Source organism: Callithrix jacchus, chromosome 14, assembly GCF_049354715.1.
Source record: "Callithrix jacchus isolate 240 chromosome 14, calJac240_pri, whole genome shotgun sequence".
In the NCBI taxonomy this organism is placed as follows: domain Eukaryota; kingdom Metazoa; phylum Chordata; class Mammalia; order Primates; family Cebidae; genus Callithrix; species Callithrix jacchus.
Genome location: NC_133515.1, coordinates 86,745,488 through 86,764,193, shown reverse-complemented (window position 1 = coordinate 86,764,193; position 18,706 = coordinate 86,745,488). Strand labels below are relative to the sequence as shown.

The window sequence follows — 18,706 nt, the reverse complement described above, 5'->3', positions numbered from 1 at the left end:
GGTTTCACCATGTTGGTCAGGCTGATCTTGAACTCCTGACCTCAAGTGATCCACCCACCTTGGATTCCCAAAGTGCTGGGTTAGGTTATGGCTTTTCTACATTGAATATATGATACCAAAAGAGCAAAATAAAAAGTGGAGAATTATATTTACATAGTATCAAATGCTTTGTTGAGTCTTTTCCTTTCTATGAGATACTCCCCAAGCTCCAATTCTAATTCAACTTGTAACCTTCTAGAACCAACTCAAAGTCCATCTCTTCTTCAGCTGTCCCTCTCCCTGCATGACACCACGTGTGTGCCTCCTATATTGTCTTGGCGTGCTCGGCTGAAGTTGCTTATTGAACTTGCCAGGTCTCCTTTTCCAGACCATGAGCTCGAGGGCATGGACACCCTCATTATTCCTGGCGCTCTACCTACTGTGGTGTTTTCTTTTTTTTTTTTTTTTCTGAAGACTATTCACTTTTCCTGACCCTCTTAGTTTTTTTTTTTATAAATGCCCCCATTTTAAAGTAATATTTATCTGTTTATACACAAACATACCTTTGCACACACACACACAATTATATAAAATATACCCACACACTTTAAAAACTCATAAAACACCACCAAATTTAATAGTGCCAGTATCATAGACATCCTATGGGTGTCTCTCCCAGAAGAAACCACTACCCTGAACTTTATGTTAACTGCCCCCTCGATTTTCTCAATAGCTTTACCACCTAGTATATATCCATAAAAATATATCATTCATTTTTTTCTATTTTTGAACTTTATATAAATGGAATCATACTGATTCTGCTTCTATGAATATTGTCTTGCTTTTTAAACTTTTAAAAATTATAACTATTTAAAGCTTACACATGTTTATAACAACTATGAAAACAAAAACCGATGTAACCACCCTAATCAAATCTTCATACTTTGTTGTAATCGCTTGTGACTTTTTTTTTTTTCTTGAGACGGAGTCTCACTCTGTCGCCCAGGCTGGAGTGCAATGGTGCGATCTCAGCTCAATGCAACCTCTGCCTCCCAGGTTCAAGCAATTCTCCTGCCTCACCCTTCCAAGTAGCTGGGACTACAGGTGCACAACGCCATACCCAGCTAATTGTTGTGTTTTTAGTAGAGATGGGGTTTCACCATGTTAACTAGGATGGTCTCGAACTCCTGATCTCGTGATCCACCTGCCTCAGCCTCCCAAAGTGCTGGGATTACAGGCGTGAGCCACCACACCTGGCCGTTTCTGACTTTTTGAAAGAAATAGCACACTGTCAAACCAGGCACAGTGGCTCACGCCTGTAATCCTACCACTTGAACCCAGCTTGAACCCAGGAGGCGGAGGTTGCAGTAAGCCAAGATCATGCCACTGTACTCCAGCCTGGGTGACGGAGAGACTCTGTCTCAAAAAAAAAGAGAAAAAGCAATAGCACACTGTCAATTCAGATGAAGTGCCTTGAGTGCCCCTCCAAGACGTATCCCCATCCTTCACTCCCTTTTCCCAACCCACAGAGGTAACCACTCCCCTTAATTTGGTGTATATCTTTCCCATGTATGTTTTTATACTTTCATTACTAGACATTCCTAAATATGTAACGTGTGCGTGTTTTTGAACCTTGTAAATATGTACTGAACAGTGTTCATCTGTAACTTGCTTTTTTCACTGAACATTAGGTCTTGGAGATTCAACTAGGTTGATACATGTAGCCCTAGCTCATTCATTTAAACTGCTGCAAGGTATTCCTGTGAAAGAATATGGGTGATGTATTTATCCAGTCTCCAGCTGATAGACATTTAAGATGTTTCCAGTTTTTGTTAACACAGGTGGTACTATATCAGGCCTGCGATCTTACGCACATGCAGTAGTTCCTTAGGAGTGGAATTGCTGTGTCGTGGAGTATGTACACCTTCAGTTTTATTGTACAAGAGTTTTAGCAATTTATATCATCATCATCAGGGAATGGGAATTCCCAATGTTCCATAGGTTTGACAACACTTGGGTATTTCCCAGTTTTTAAATGTTTGTCAATCTAATGGGTATGGGTAGAAGTTCATTGAGGTTTTAATTTGCATGTCTTTCATATGAGCCCTTCCTTCAGTTCAGCAGGCTGAGTGTTTCTCATGTGTCATGCACTGCGCTAAGTGCTAGCAATACTAAAATAACTAATTCATGGCCCCTCCACTTGGGGACCTCACAGTTCTATGCAGTGATTCCTACCTGGGGAGGTAAATTAAAATCGCTTGAGGTGCATTTTCAGAAATGAGGTTGTGGGAATATGGGCTCTTAGGTAGGAGGTATTTGTGAAATAGTAAGCTCAGTCTTCCTCAACACTTGGGCCACTGTGTATAACTTTTCATGTGTTCTCTGTCTTCCAAAAAAGGCTAATTTATTTTCAGTGTATCATATTTACTGAGATGTGAAGTTTAGAAAGATTTACATCAAAATAATTAGAATTTAAGAACCTGAAATGTATGCTGTAGTTACCAGAAATTTCACATATACGGAACAGTGGATAAAGCTAGATGGAAAAGAAACACTTTAAAAAGGGTGATAGGGAAAAGAAATGAGCACTTATACTGAGTACCTGTTTGGGTTTTATTTAATCCTTTCAAAAAACACTATGAGATATAAATTATTATCCTCATTTTACAGATGAGAAAATCAGGATTCAAAGAGGTGAAATATTTTGCCTATGATGTCACCACTAATTAATGGTGTGGCCAAGATTTGAACTCACTTTATCTGACTTCAAGGGCATACCAGGCTGGCTCTTTCCATTATAGGATTTTTTAGCATATGCAGAAAAAACTAAGAAACTTCAAGCTTCAGTTTGGTAATATTGAAACCCCAAAGATAGACCAGGCATGGTGGCTCACGCGTGTAATCCCAGCACTTTGGGAGGCCAAGATGGATGGACCACCCAAGCTCAAGAGTTTGAGACCAGCCTGGCCAACACAGTGTAACCCCATCTCTACCTAAAATACAAAAAATTAGCTAGATGTGGTGGTAATCTGCCTGTAATTACACCTGTAATCTCAGCTACTTGGGAGGCTGAAGAGGAAAACCACTTGAACCCAGGAGGTTTCAATGAGCCAAGATCGTGCCACTGCACTCCACCCTGGGCAACAAGAGCGAACTCCATCTCAAAAAAAAAACCCAAGGATAATTTGTTTACATGGTTATATAACAAACAGTTTAAACCAGTGAAAAGTCAAACCCATTTAACAAAATCTGGTTAATATTTAGTCTTTCTTGTCAATTAAATGAAAGGCAGTGATAATAAATGGAGATACTTTGAATAGATACTTCTGAATTGGAAAATGTTACTTTCTATTTCTTGTAGTGAGTATTTTGGATATGTAGTGTTAATTTTCCAGTGGTTGGAATCCACAGGTCTCAAAGGTTTAGTGTGTAGGTAGTAAGATTGGGGTTGGTCAGTAAATATAGGGCAGGCTTCCCACATTGCTTGTGTACCAATGGCTTTCAGGAAGAATCAGCCTCAAATGGAATCCTCATCGGAGAGTGACTTTATGGCAATTCAACAAGGGGTTAAAACGGTTCCTAATGAGGCTTTGAGGAATTGGAATGTCCTGATAGGCCTGGAAATGGGAATATAACCATAACCACCACAAAGCGAATCTATGAGTATCTTCCCTGCTGACCCAAGAGCACAGGGGGAAGCCCAGAAATATATAGTGTGGAAGGTTTGAAGAAATGAAATAATGGCCAACTTGTGAATAATGATGAAAATATTTGAAGATGTGGCTCCCAGGGAAGCAATTATGGTTGACCCCTCATTTGTTTGCCATTTTCAAGGATCGAACTGTCCCGCAAAACTGAATTTTCCAGACAACTAAAACTTTCCTACTTAAGCGCCTTGAAGGCTTTGTTAACCATGCTTGGTGGAAATATTTCTGAAATAGATTATATAATTATCTTGAACGGAAGCTTCAGGAAATAACATTTCCTTAGATACATTTGACTGCAAGTATTACAAGACCCAAATTTCAAGAGGTTTAATAGTAAAGATTTGTAATCATCTCACATTAACAAGAAATCCAGAGCTGGGTAGTTCAGGGATGGTGAATCCATCATTGTCACACAATGATGACAGGCTGACCTTCCCTCATGGTCACAAGATGGGCGACTCAACACCAAGCCTCAAGATCTCACATGATCAGCTCTAAGGGAAGAATGAGATGGGGGCTTCTCCTTATGCGTGTGTTTAATCAGAGAGGAAAATATTTCTGAAAAGACCCATAGCCCACTTCCCTCCAGGGCATATTGGCAGGACTGAGTCACATTTCCATGTCTTGGTTTATGGAAGGCTAAGAGAGTGATATCCAGCACTGTCAGACTCTGGGGCGAGAGGAAGGCTCTGCCCATAAGAAAGAAGAATGAAGAATGGGTGTTTGGTAGGCAGCCACAACTGCCTGCCACCACTACCAAGACTGGGAGTGAATATCACTTACTGTGTGGTGATAGTGTAAGGGACAACTGGGGTGTACGGAGCTTTTTGTTCCTATGCTAAATGGCCAGACTGGGTTTCTTTCAGCCCTCCTAACCCTGCTTGTATTTGTTATGTTCTTCCTCTGTGCTAGACTATGAATTATGACTACTTGCTGTTAATGTGCCTTGTCCTCATCTTGCCATAATTGGATACATTTTGTTTTTTTCTGGAAAAATTATATAATTAAACTTGTTAGAACTATGCCTGAAATGTTGAATGTCTGATAGGCTATCCTGGGAATCAGATGCATGGTAAGGCATTTATTTTTGCTATTCATTTTTCCATTGTTGAGGTTTTTGGAGAAGTGAGAAGTTTCTAGAAAGTCTTATGAACTGAGATACCACCTTACTGGGGTCGTCTGCTAGTGAAAAGATGAGCAGTTAGGGGCAGGTAAGCATGTTTGCTTGGGAAGGTAGAACTGCAGCCACTACCTGAACCTCACCAGAGTTCACAGAGAGGCAGCATGTAGTTCATCAGTGCATCTTCCCCCAAAGCTGCACGGTTGGCTGTTGTCGGAGAGCACCACAAGTTCTGGGACTGTAACCCGCAGAACCCATCACTGCAAGGACTGTCCAGAGTGAGGCAGCTGTTGCAGAGCTTAATTCTTCCTCTCTTCCCTCAGGGCTTCAGAGCCCTGTGAATGCATCCTGTGAACAGTCTGGTTTGTGCAGAATTAAGAAGCATTTGGTGTGACTTGTTTCAACAAGTTCTTGAAGAAAATAAAGCTTCACAAATAGTTATTGAGACCAGGTGCAGTGGCTCATGCCTGTAATCCCAACACTTTGAGAGGCCGAGGAGGGAGGATCACTTGAGGCCAGCAGTTGGAGACCAGCCTGGACAATGTGGCAAGACCCTTATCTCTAAAAGAAAAAAAGGGGGGTAGAAAAAGGAAATGGTTATTGAAATTCTACTAAACAAGTACAAACCATCCCCTCTGTAGATGAAGAGCCAACCAAGTCTCTGTAGACAGGAAGAAGGAAAGAGGAAGCTGTTGTCAAAATAATACTGACGATAAGTAACTGAATCAAATGGGATGATTCTGCTCTAAGAATCAAACCTGAGCCTGTAGGTTCTAAGAAAGCAAATGGTGGCTGGGTGCAGTGGCTCACGCCTGTAATCCCAACACTTTGTGAGGCTGAGGTGAGGAAATCACGAGGTCAGGAGTTCGAGACCAGCCTGGCCAACATGGTAAAACGCTGTCTCCACTAAAAATACAAAAAAATAGCTGGGCATAATGCCGGGTGCCTGTAATCCTGGCTACTCAGGAGGCTGAGGCAGGAGAACCACTTGAACCCAGGAGGCAGAGGTTGCAGTGAGCCGAGATCGTACCACTGCACTCCAGCCCAGGTGACAGAGAAAAAAAAAGAGAGAAAGCAAATGGTTAAACTGTTCAATTTTGATATAGCTGAAACTATGAGCCCCAAATCCTTGGAATTTGGGAGGTTCCTTCAGAGCAGGTCAGCTGGTAGAAGTTCTAAAGTCATCATTTAACTATGCATCAGAAAAGCATGGCTTAACCCACAGGCAAAAGTTAAGTGACAGAAACATTTGGTGACAAGGAAAGCAAGTTTTAATTTTTTTAATCTTGACTGAGTTGTACCATTCAAATCATTCTTGTCAGAAATATGCAAAGTATTTCTCATAAATATTTTAGTTATTAACTCATTCTTATGCACAGAACTTTTTTAAATAAGCCATTGTTTGGTTGATCATTGACTGATATAGACAGGCTACAACTTAGCTGAATGAAGCAAGATATTTGTATTTTTAAAATTTTATTTTCTCATATGTGAATTGCCGATTTTATCTCTGAAGTTCTCTGACCATTCCTGCTCCCTTAATAATACATTTACTGTGTTCACTGAGAAAGTATTCAAATTTTAATATTGGCTACAATTACACTTTGTCAGACAAATCTCCATGGAGAAATAATGTAATCAGTGCTTTTCGGGGACCATGGTACATATCAACATTAGCTTGCTGCCATTTTTTAAAAATCAGAACAACTCACTTGCCCAGGTACATAAATTGCCTTTGCATTTTGAATTATTTCTGATGCTATTTGGACATTTAGGGAGTCAAAGAAGATGGTTCCAAAGTAGGTGGGAAAAAATCATTTTTTAGCATATTAAAATGCTAATACCAGCAGCTCATTTTCTACAAAACAAAATAATAAGAACGAAATATAGAAGACGTTCCAAAGCCCAGAGACGCCAGTAGCTTGAAAATCACACAGCCTGTGGTATTATCTGCATTGCTTTGGATACTGAGTGATGAGTGTATTTGCTTTAAATTTATAAATTATTGTCATTGAGTTCTACTGTTTAAAATTGTTGCTCTCTTGTAAGGAAGCTTGCATGGTACTTGTCTGCTAGTAATGATTGCTTTGGAGATTAATCTATATCTTGTTTTATATTTGCAGAAGTGTAAATAATATAAAACAACTGAAGTCAAAGTATATGCAAATACCTTTTATTTTTTCTTATTTTTTGAGGGGTGGACAGAGTTTCACTCTTGTTGCCCAGGCTGGAGTGCAGTGGTGCGATCTTGGCTCACTGCAACCTCCGCCTCCCGGGTTCAAGAGATTCTCCTGTCTCAGCCTCCCAAGTAGCTAGGATTACAGGTCCATGCCACCATGTCCAGCTAACTTTTTGTATTTTTAGTACAGACCAGGTTTCACTATGTTGGCCAGGCTGGTCTTGAACTCCTGACCTCAGGTAATCTGCCCTCCTTGGCTTCCCAAAGAGCTGGGATTATCATGAGAATTGCTTAAACCTGGGAGGCAGAGGTTGCAGTTAGGTGAGATTACATCACTGTACTCCATCCAGCCTGGGTGACAGAGCGAGACTCTGTCTCAAAAATAAATACATACCTACGTACATACATACAAACATATTAATCAGAAGAAATGGAAGTAGTAATGAGAAAATATATAAAGTTAATTTTAGAAACCAGTATTTGTGCAGAGTGATGGAAGATGTTACAGATCATGCTTTGCAAAATGGAGGGACTCAAAAGCGATTTCTGAATTAAATTATTTATCATTTGAGTCCATCTTTTTCATATTTTGTATTGTTCCTATCTATTATGAAATCTCTGCTTTGGCACCAATAGACACATTTAGACTGCCCTATTGTGCTTGAAAAGTGTGACTAAAGAGTGGACATTCAAAATCGTGCCCTTTTCTTTGGTTGTTGTGTGATTCATCTGTAGAAACCCCCTGCAGCACTGAGTCAGGCATCATCAGAGTCAGTGTACTCAGAGGTCTAAGAGTCCCTCCCAACAGGATGGTTTTTTGATTCTTGGGGGTTTTTTGGCTTCTCTTTAGAAGTCTGATGCAGACCTAAGTTTTCCTTCAAGAAATCTCATTGAGTGCTGATAGGACCTAGTCCAAGTTGAATGTGACCCCAGACTGGAATACTGATAGATGTATAATTATCTAGTATTATTTCTGTTTCTTTCTTTATTTTTGAGACGGAGTCTTGCTCTGTTTCCCAGGCTGGAGTGCAGTGGTGCAATCTCAGCTCACTGCAACCTTCGCCTCAAGTGATTATCCCACGTCAGCCTCCTGAGTAGCTGGAATTACGGGTGCCCAGCACCATGCTTGGCTAATTTTTGTATTTTTAGTAGAGATGGGGTTTCACCATGTTGGTCAGGCTGGTCTTGAACTCCTGACCTTAGGTGATCCACCCACCTCTACCTCCCAAAGTGCCAGGATTACAGGCATGAGCCACTGTGCCTGGCCTAATTATCTGGTATGTATTTTTAAATATATCTTCAAAGATGAACCTTATACACCCTTCACAATGACAACTTTAGCTTCCTAAATTGTGGCATAGTGGATGAGTCGTAAGCAGATCAAGCCAGTGTCCTTTGGAGCAGAAGGCAACATGGGGCATAGTAGGAGCCTAGTGTTTGAATCATGGGACTAGATTTGAGTCTTGCCTCTGCCTAGCTGTGACATGAGAAAGTTAATAAACCTCCTAGAGCCTTAGGTTTGCCCACCTGTTAAATACAAATGTTGAAGATAATGTCTCTGTTGTGGAGTTCTAAGTAACAACCTAGATACAGTGTGTAAAGGTACTCTGTCAATCTAGAAAAGTCTATACTTGTTTTTCTTGTTATTTTTATACTGTTCCTATTCTTTTTCCTAGAAGTGGATAACATTCACACACACATACATTATATACCTTTATGAATGTGCTATTGAAACAGTCTGTGTTTTTAATGATGATTTGCCTCAACTAATAACAAATCATTTTACTTTTAAAAACTAGTTAAAGAACCCCAAAATGAAAAGATAAAGCTTTAACACATGTTAACAGCAAGGATTAGAATTAGCCTATACTGTCACAGCAGACATATTTAGTGCTCAGATTAGTCCCTGATGCATTCCATTAAGGAACTCCCACTGATTTAGGAGATATAAATATATGTGGTAATGCATATGGAAAAAATGGAAACTGCTGAGTATCAAAATTCACTGTTTGATTGGAAGTAGAGTGATTTTTCCTGGTAGTCTGGTTGCCATATGCTATAAAGTAGAAAGATTATCACCTGCACTCTTTACCTTTTTTTCTAAATACATTCTTGAAAAACAGCCTCTGTTCCAATTCCTCCATCAAATTATAGATGTGGAAGACAGTGCCCAACCCTTGAGGAGTTTACTCTGTAATAGACCCTTAAACCAGATATAAAGAGAATTCTGCTGTGGAATCGTGATCCAGGGAAGTGCTAGAGGAGAGCGTCACCTGGTTGCAGACACCCAGGAATACTTCCCTAAGCTTCTGTGACCATTTTGTAGCATTCTCACAGCACCTACACATTATGCCTTCTATTTTCACCCACGTGTGATTTGCCTCTCTAGATTATAAACTCCTTGAAGATGGAAAAGTCACTTTATTTCTTGGTCCCTCTCTATACAACACACCTTTCATTCAAGCCTCAACCAGTATTTGTAGTTCAAATAGAGATTTGTACCTAACATTCTGATTTAGTCAAAAACATATCTTAAGATGTGTTTATGCTCTAACTGTCTTTTTCTTTCTTCTGTCTTCGCAGTTGACCTGCCTCTGTTTTTTCCTCGAGACCAGCCAACGCTCACATTTCAGTCCGTCTATCACTTTACCAACAGTGGACAGCTTTACTCCCAGGCCCAAAAAAATTATCCGTACAGCCCCAGATGGGATGGAAATGAAATGGCCAAAAGAGCAAAGTAAGTGAATCTGTTATTTCCAACAGATAAGAGCATTTTGTTTATCTAGTCCAGGGGTTGGCAAGCTACTGCCTGCAGTCTAGATCCTGCCTTGCACCTATTTTTGTAAATAAAGCTTTATAGAAACACAGCCACACCCATTTCTTTGCTTGTTATCTATGGCTGCTTTAATGCTGCAATGGCAGAGCCAGTTGTTGCAACAAAGACTGTATGGCCTAGAAAACCAAAAAGATTTACTGTATGGCCCTTTGTAACTTGATCAGGAAGAAACTGATCTATATCTGAAAATGTTTCCTTTTTCTACTGTTTCTGTTGGTCTCTAAAATTAGCCGTGACCGCATTTTTTTCATGGAATGAAGAATTTATCAGAAAAGACCTCTCTATTTAGAGTAGAGAAGAAATACTAAGTAGGAATTCAAGTTGTGGGTAAATGGCATAAGTGATTAAAATGTTGGCAGCTACTTTTTTATAGTTTTTTTAAAAATGGAAAATTTCAGGTGGCAGTAAACAGAATTTCGCTTAGTAGTCAATACCTGGAGCCAGTAGCCACTCTTTCGTATGGAAATGAATCTCTGTGAATTCTATACCTCATTGCATCTCTGCAGTGTATACCACAGCCAGTTGCCTAAAGTAAGACCTGTGTATTTCTTGGTCAAATAAACAGCTATGCAAATAAATAGCTTAGGGCTATTAAAATAGATATGGAAGTAGGATTTCATAGAGATTGAAGTTGGCTAAAGTTTGGAGTTTAGAGGTACAGCTATTGCTCATGAACCTCTCAGTGTGGAAGGCTCTCACTTCAGTCATCCAGAATAGGTAAATATAGAAATATGCTGAGTGTTTTTTATATTTAAGACTTTGGTGTCTGGAACATCAGTCTTCATGAACCATGGCCTCCTAGATTGAAGAAGGATCAAAATCATAGTTTCCAAAAATAAATCATGGAGTGGCATGTGGTTATTACTTTCTCGCTTGGAACAGCCATATGCTTCACACCTGTGATCCCAGCTGAAGGATGTTCAGATCCAAAGGATCACACAAATATAGACTATCTATTAAGCATCCTCTTCATTTGCTCATCCAGTATTTATTAAGCATCTACCATGTTCCAAGCATTGTGCTCTATGCTAGGAATATAATGATAAACAAATTGGAAATTGTCCCTGTCTTCATGGAATCTACAGCCCAGCAAGGGAGATAAAGCCTTTATCATATGAAGCTTCTGACAGTTTCAAAGTACCTACAAACAAAGCCTGGACCTCCAGATCTGGAATGTTCTTGAATAGCCGTGACTAATCAAGAACTTAATCGGACTTGTTCTTGCCTCCTCCTCCCAGAGAGACTCCATTCGCTTCCATGGGGGCTCCCAGCCTCACATGTATTTTTCTGTAGTACTAGACCTTCACTTATAGCAGGCTTGAGACCCTTTGTTTTTTTTTGTTTTCTTTTGTTTTGTTTGAGACAGAGTCTTGCTCTGTCACCCACACTGGGATGCAGTGATGTAATCTCAGCTCACTGCAACCTCTGCCTCCTGGGTTCAATCAATTCTCTTGCCTCAGCCTCCTGAGTAGCTGGGACTACAGGTACGTACCACCATGCCTGACTAATTTTTGTATTTTTTGTAGAGACAGGGTTTTGCCATGTTAGCCAGGCTGGTCTTGAACTCCTGACCTCAGATGCTCTACCTGCCTCAGCCTCCCAAAGTGCTAGGATTAGGTGTGAGCCACCACACCCAGCCTGAGACTCTTAAATAATGAAAGGGTGTCTTCTAGAAACCAAGACTGCCTCAGATTCATATGCGGAATCCTGAGTTGTTATCTGAAACTAATGTGCCTTCTTCTTTCCCTTTATTTTGTCTTTTTATCCATGACACCCAAGTCTGAAATTCCATTAAGGACAAAAACAAGCATATGCAAATATAACCATTAACAATGATTAAGACTTAGATACCTTGAAATGCAGTGGAAAAAAGGAGTTACAAAGGATGTTTTATGCTTAAAGGATTGATATTGTTTAATTTTCTGGGCTTTCCCTGTGTATACATAGGACTTACCCTTTGAAGATGGGCATTATTTGTGGTATGTGCTGTGGAGTCTGAACCAGACATGTCTTTGTGGTTTCCATGGCAAAACTATCTTGGTGTGTGTGTATGTGTGTGTGTGTGTGTGTGTGTGTGTGTGTGTGTGTTTTTCTTCAGTAGACATTTTAGCATGTATGAATTGAGTCTTGAAGAAGTTGCAGACCACGAGCCTGTGATTTCAGTGTAGGAATATCATAAGTGAAGGCTGTTTATCTTAACAGATTGGTTCAGAGTTTCAAGAGACATTTGCTTTATGTTAACACCAGTCTAAAGAAAACATCTGAAGTAATGTTTAAAAAATCTGCTTTCTACTGTAGTGAGGATGAATCCATTTTAAATATAATAAAGGAGAAAGCCAGCAGCTCGTGCTAGCAAGAAGAAATAGTTTAAAGTTTCCATTCTTTAACTGAACTAGTAACTTCTCTGGACTGTGTCAGAAAGCCAGATAAACACGGTAGAAGAAGTGTCCTGCAGTATAGGCTTGAGACTGGTGGAGAAGTTTGAAGAAAAAAGATGGAAAGAGAGGAAGGTCAACTGTAGCATTCCTTCCACACCCTGTTTCTTTGTCCTGTGAAAATACTGTATGTACACAGTGCGTAAAAGGCTGTAATTCACTTGGGGAGCTCTGCCCATGACATAAACACGCTCACGGTTTATGACCAGCAGTAGAGCCTTTTTTGAGTGGAATCAGCTGTTTATTCCCTCCTGTAGAGCAAAATTCTAAACAGTGTAACCTCAGAAAGGACACTTCCTGGCACTGACCAGGCTGTTCCTACCACATGTGCTTCTTTCTTTCTCATGGCTGTCCAGCAAATTCTGTCCCTCACAAGTGAAATACCACTTACAGGGTGAACACAGGCTTCGGGGTCATGCATGCCCCAGTTGCTATTGCAAAGTCTAATCCTGCAAGCTCTGTGGTCTTGGGCAGCAAGTTAACATGTGGAAGACTGTGGGTTTTAGCTTCTGCTGTGTACCTCAGTGCCGTTGCTCGTGCCTTTCCTCCCACCCTCTTTCTGCCCCTCAAATCAGCACATCCTTCAACCTTCTCCCATATGGGTTTTCCCATCCATCCTACTTTGCTGGCAGCTCGTTCCCCTCCTCCCCGTCTCCTTTGACTCTAATCACATAGGGCTTTGGAATCTCTTTTGTATTTTCTTGATGTTTTTCACATCTTCATATTTATTTTGTTTCCCTAACCAATCCATGAGTTCTTTGAAGGCAATGGCTTTGCATATATATCCTTTTTTAAAATCACAGTGTAATTTACATACAATGGAGTGAACAGGTTTTAAGTATATCTTTTGAAAAGTTTTGAGAAAACTACCTTTATACCCTCTTTCCAAATAGTTTCACTTTCAAGGCTACTCTTCTAACTTCTACCCCCATGTCTTAGTTTTTCCTTTTAGATACTTCTAAATGGGATAATACAGATCATCCTCTTTTGTGTCTGACACAATGAAAATTATATTCATTTCATTCAACATAATTAAGATGTGTCTATTATGGTGGCCCAGTGCGCTGGCTCATGCCTGTAATCCCAGCACTTTGGGAGGACAAGGCGGGCAGATTACCTGAGGTCGGGAGTTCAAGAACAGTCTGGCCAACATGGTGAAACCCCGTCTCTACTAAATATACAAAAATTAGCCAGGCATGGTGGCATACGCCTATCATCCCAGCTACTCTGGAGGCTGAGGCAGGAGAATGGCTTGAACCCAGGAGGTGGAGGTACAGTGAGTCGAGATCGTGCCACTGCACTCCAGCCTGGGTAACAGGGTGAGTCTCCATCTCAAAAAAAAAAAAGATTGATCTGTTATGGCATTTCTTTCTTACTGCTGAATAATATTCCATTATATGAATATAGCATAATGTATTACTCTGTTTCCCTGTGTATAGATATTCGTGTTGCTTCCAGGTTGAGGATTTTATTAATAATGCTGCTGTGAACAAGCCTTTTTATAGACATGTTTTCTTTCTTCCGGTAAATACCTAGGAGTGGGAGTATATATGTGATTAACTTTATAAGAAAGTCAAAAGCTTTTTCAAAGTTGTATCTGTTTACCCTTCCATCAGCAGTATGCCAGGGTTCCAGTTGCTTCACATCCTCACCAACACTTCCTATTGTCAGTCTTTTTAAATTTAACCATTCTAGAGAGGATAAAGTAAGATCTCATGTTTTAAATGTACATTTCCTGGTGATAAATGATGTTCAGCATTTTGGCATGTGCTTATTAGTTTATCTTCTTTCATGAAATGTCTGTTCAAATCTTGCCTAGTTTCAGTTTGGTTGTTAGTCTTGTATTAAGGAGTTTTATATATGAGTTTATTTATATATTTGTCAGATATATTTGTTATGAGCATTGTCTCTCCATCTGTGGCTTGCCATTTCGTTTTCTTTTTCCTTTTTTTTTTTGAGATGGAGTTTTGCTCTTGTTGCCCAGGCTGGGAGTGGCACTGGCATGATCTCAGCTCACTGCAACCTCCGCCTCCTGGGTTCAAGCAATTCTCCTGCCTCAGTCTCCAGAGTAGCTGGGACTACAGGCACCTGCTACCATGCCTGGCTAATATATATATATATATATTTGGTAGAGACAGAATTTCACTGTTGGCCAGACTGGTCTCAAACTCCTGACCTCATGATCCACCTGCCTTGGCCTCCCAAAGTGCTGGGATTATAGGCATGAACCACCATGCCCAGTCTCTTTTTCCTTTTTTTAAATAGAGACAAGGTTATGCAATGTTGCCCAGGCTGGTCTTGAGCCCCTGGGCTCAATCTTCCTGCCTCGGCCTCTCAAAGTCTTGGGATTACAGGTGTGAGCCACTGTTCCTGGCCCATTTCATTTTCTTAAGCGTGTCTTTTGATGAGCAGAAAATCTTCATTTTTTTAAATGAAATCTATTTTCTATGTTAATGCTTTTTATGTACCCAAAATTATTAGCCTACTATAAGGTCTTGAAGAAATTCTCCTATGTTTTCTTGTAGAAGCTTTTGTTTTGACATGTAGGGCTATGAACCATCTCTAATTAATTTTTGTGTATGATAATGAGGTAAATTCAAGGTTAATCTTTTGTTCATATATATCCAGATATTACAACACCATTCGTTGAAAAGAATTTTCTTCCCCTATTGAATTACCTTTACATTTTTGTCAAAAGTCAATTGACCACATGTGAGTGGGTCCATTTCTGAATACTCTTATTCTGTTCCATTGATAGGTTTGTGTACCAATATTTCTTGAAATCAAGAAAGATAATTCTTCAAGCCTGTTCTTTTTAAAGATTGTTTTGGATGTTCTAGGTCCTTTGCATTTTCATATATATTTTAGAATAAACTTGTCAATTCCCACCTCTCCCCTACTCCTCCCCCCATAAAAGCCTGCCGGATTTTGATTGGGATGGCATTGATCTGTTGATCAACAAGGGAGGAATTGCCATTTTTATAATACTGAATCTTCCAATCAATGAACATGGTTTTATTTAGGTCTTTAGTTTCTCAGAATTTTAAAAATATTTCGATGTAGAAGTCTTGAAATATTTTTAAATGTTGTAGCTTTTTTTTTGTTTTTTAGACAGTCTTGCTCTATTGCCCATGCTGGAGTGCAGTGGTACAATCTTGGCTCACTGCAAACACCACTTCCCACATTCAAGTGATTCTTATGCTTCAGCCTTCTGAGTACCCAGGACTACAGATGTGTGCCACCATGCCCAGATAATTTTTGTATTTTTATTTATTTATTTTTGTCAAGACAGAGTTCTGCTCTAGTCACCCAGACTGGAGTACAATGGCATGATCTTGGCTCACTGCAACTTCTGCCTTTTAGGTTCAAGCGATTGTCCACCACCATGCCCAGCTAATTTTTGTATTTTTAGTAGAGACAGGGTTTCACCATGTTGTCCAGGCTGGTTTTGAACTCCTAACTTCAGATGATCCACCCGCCTCAGCCTCCCAAAGTGCTGCGATTACAGGCATGAGCCACCACACTCAGCCAATTTTTGTATTTTTAGTAAAGTCAGGGTTTTGGCATGTTGGCCAGTCTGGTCTCGAGCTGCGGGCCTCAAGCAATCCACCCACCTTGGCCTCCCAAAGTGCTGGAATTATAGGAATGAGCCACTGTACCCCACCTGTTTTTGCTTTTATTGCAAATTATATAAAAATATAAAATATTTATAAACATATAAAAATATAAAAACAAAATTTTAAAAAAATTATTTTTCAGTTGTTTGTTGCTAGTATATAGGAATACAAATGATTTTTCTATATCGATATGGTGTCCTGTGACATTGCTAAATTTACTTATTACTATTAAAGTCTAATAGATTTTTTATAGAATTCTTTTAACTTCTTACATAAATAGTCATGCCTTATGCTGACAACTTTACTACTTTCTTTCCAATCTTTATATTTTTGTATTCTTTTTCCACCTACTTGCACTGACTAAGGACCTCCAGTACAATATTTTACTTAAGGGGTAAGAGCAGAATCTAACTGTATGTTTCTCTATTAAGGTTGATGTCAGCTGTAGGTTTTAAATAGATGTCTTTATCAGATTGAAGGAATTCTCTTGTATTACTGCTTTGCTAAGAGTTTTTTTTAAATCATGAACAGGTGTTGAATTCTATAGATTGTTTTTTCTGCATCTTTTGACATCGACATAATCATAGTTTTTCTTTAATCTGTTAATGTGAATTACATTAATTAGTTTTACATGTTGAACCAACCTTGCATTCCAAAGATAAACCCTTCTCCGTTGTGATTTTGTCCTTTTTTATACTATTAGATTTGATTTGCTAAAATTTTACGATTTTTGCATCTACATTTATGAATGATATTGGTCTAAAATTTCTTTTCTCGTGTTTGTCCTTGTGAGGTCTTTAGTGTCAGCACTATGCTGGCTTCATTAAATAAACTGGAAAATATTTCTTCTTCCCTTGTTTTCTGAAAGAGTTTATGCAGATTTAGTATTATTTCCTTCCAAATGTTTTGATAGGGTTTTATTTGTGCAAAGAATATTTAGTGTCTTTACTAAATATAGGAATATTCAGATTGTTGTATTTCTTCTCGTGTTCATTTTAGCAAGCTATGTTTTTAAATAAGAAATTGGGCCAAATGCATTGGCTCATTCCTGTCATCTCAACACTTTGGGAGGCCAAAGTGGGTAGATCACCTGAGGTCAGGAGTTTGAGACCAGACTGACCAACATGGAGAAACTGCGTCTCTACTAAAAATATGAAATTAGCCAGGTGTGGTGGCACATGCCTGTAATCCCAGCTACTTGGGAGGCTGAGGCAGGAGAATCACTTGAACCTGGGAAGCAGAAGCTGCAGTAAGCAGAGATCGCACCTTGCGCTTCAGCCTGGGTGACAAGAGCAAAACTCCATCTCAAAAAAAAAAAAAAAGAAGAAGAAATTGGCATTTTATGTCTTCCTTTTCAGGTTTCTAAGAGTAGAAGCTTAGGTCACTGATTTTAATCCTTTTTTCTTTTTTAATAAAAAATTACCCTCTGCGGATTGCTTAAGCTGCATTCCACAAAGTTTTGTATGTTGTTTTTTGTTATTATTTTATTAGACATATTTTCTGGTTTCCCTTGTGATTTCTTCTTGAACCATGGATTATTTATAATTGTCCTTGAATTTCAAGTGTTTAGAAAGATTTTTCTAAATAGCTTATTGTTATTGATTTATAATTTAATTCGGTTTTGGCCAGAGATCACAATCTCTATGATTTCAAGCCTTTGGAATTTGTTGAGCCTTGTTTTGTAGACCAGCATGTGGTCTATCTTGATAAATATTCCATGTAAACCTGAAAAGAATGTGTGTCCTGCAGTTCTGGGGTATGGTGTTCTATATATACATTAAGTTAAATTACTTGTTAGTGTTATTCAAATCTTTTAGCTCTTTACTGGATTTTATATCAGTTATTGAAAGGAGGCATTACAATTTTCACCTGCGGTTTTGGATTTGTCTGTTGCTCCCCTTAGTTCTGTTAATTTTTGCTTTTTATATCTGAAAGCTTTATTTTTAGGCACATACTTAGAATTGTTAGGTCTTCTTAATAAATTGGTCCTTCTATCATTATGAAATGTCTCTATTTCTGGCAATATTCTTTGACTTGAAATCTGCTTCATCTGATATTCAAATTGTTACACCAGCCTTCTTCTGTGTATATTTTGCACGGTATATATATATTTTTATCCTTTATTTATCCTATTTGTGTCTTTATATTTGATGGAAATCTTTTATAGACCTTGGGTTTTTTAATCTAGTCTTATCATGTCTACCTTTTAATTGGAATATTTCTTTTTTTGTTGTTTTTTTTTTTTTTTGAGACAGAGTCTCATTCTGTCACCGCACTGGAGTGCAGTGGTGTGATCTCGGCTCACTTCAACCTCTACCTCCTGGGTTTAAGTGATTCTCCTGCCTTAGCCTCCAGAGTAACTGGGACTACAGGCATGTACCACCACACCTATATTTTTAATAGAGACAGAGTTTTGCCAGTTTGACCAGGCTGGTCTCAAACTCCTGGCCTCAAGTGATCTGCCCGCCTAGGTCTCCCAAAGTGCTGGGATTATAGGTGTGAGCTACCACGCCTGGCCTTAATTGGAGCATTTTGTTTATGTACATTTAACATAAATAATGAGCTTACTGGGTTTAAGCCCTACAGTCTTGCTATTTGTATTTTAGTTTCTTGGGTTTTTTTATTTCTTTGTTCTTTTCTTCCTGTATTCTTTCAATTTATTCAAGTAGTTTTTCATTTACCATTTTCTCTTTTATTGGTGTGTTAGCTATATTTCCTTCTACATTTTAGTCATTTATACACTAAAAATACACCCTTAACTTATCACAGCCTACCATGATTTAATATTATAATGCTTCCTGTGTAATGTAAACAGTGTAATTATCTGTGTGCC

The 18,706-nt window shown here is 39.0% G+C and overlaps 1 protein-coding gene across 6 annotated transcripts in view; it reads left to right on the top strand.

Annotated features, from left to right (window-relative positions):
• The window catches only part of BABAM2 (BRISC and BRCA1 A complex member 2), a 450,382-nt gene that overhangs the window by 399,047 nt on the left and 32,629 nt on the right, over positions 1 to 18,706 (top strand). For all 6 annotated transcript variants that reach the window (XM_002757914.6, XM_017964446.4, XM_003734762.5 and 3 more), the window contains one exon: positions 9,569 to 9,722. In XM_002757914.6, the coding sequence (XP_002757960.4) occupies positions 9,569 to 9,722 (154 nt within the window). The remainder of the gene's footprint in view (positions 1 to 9,568; positions 9,723 to 18,706) is intronic.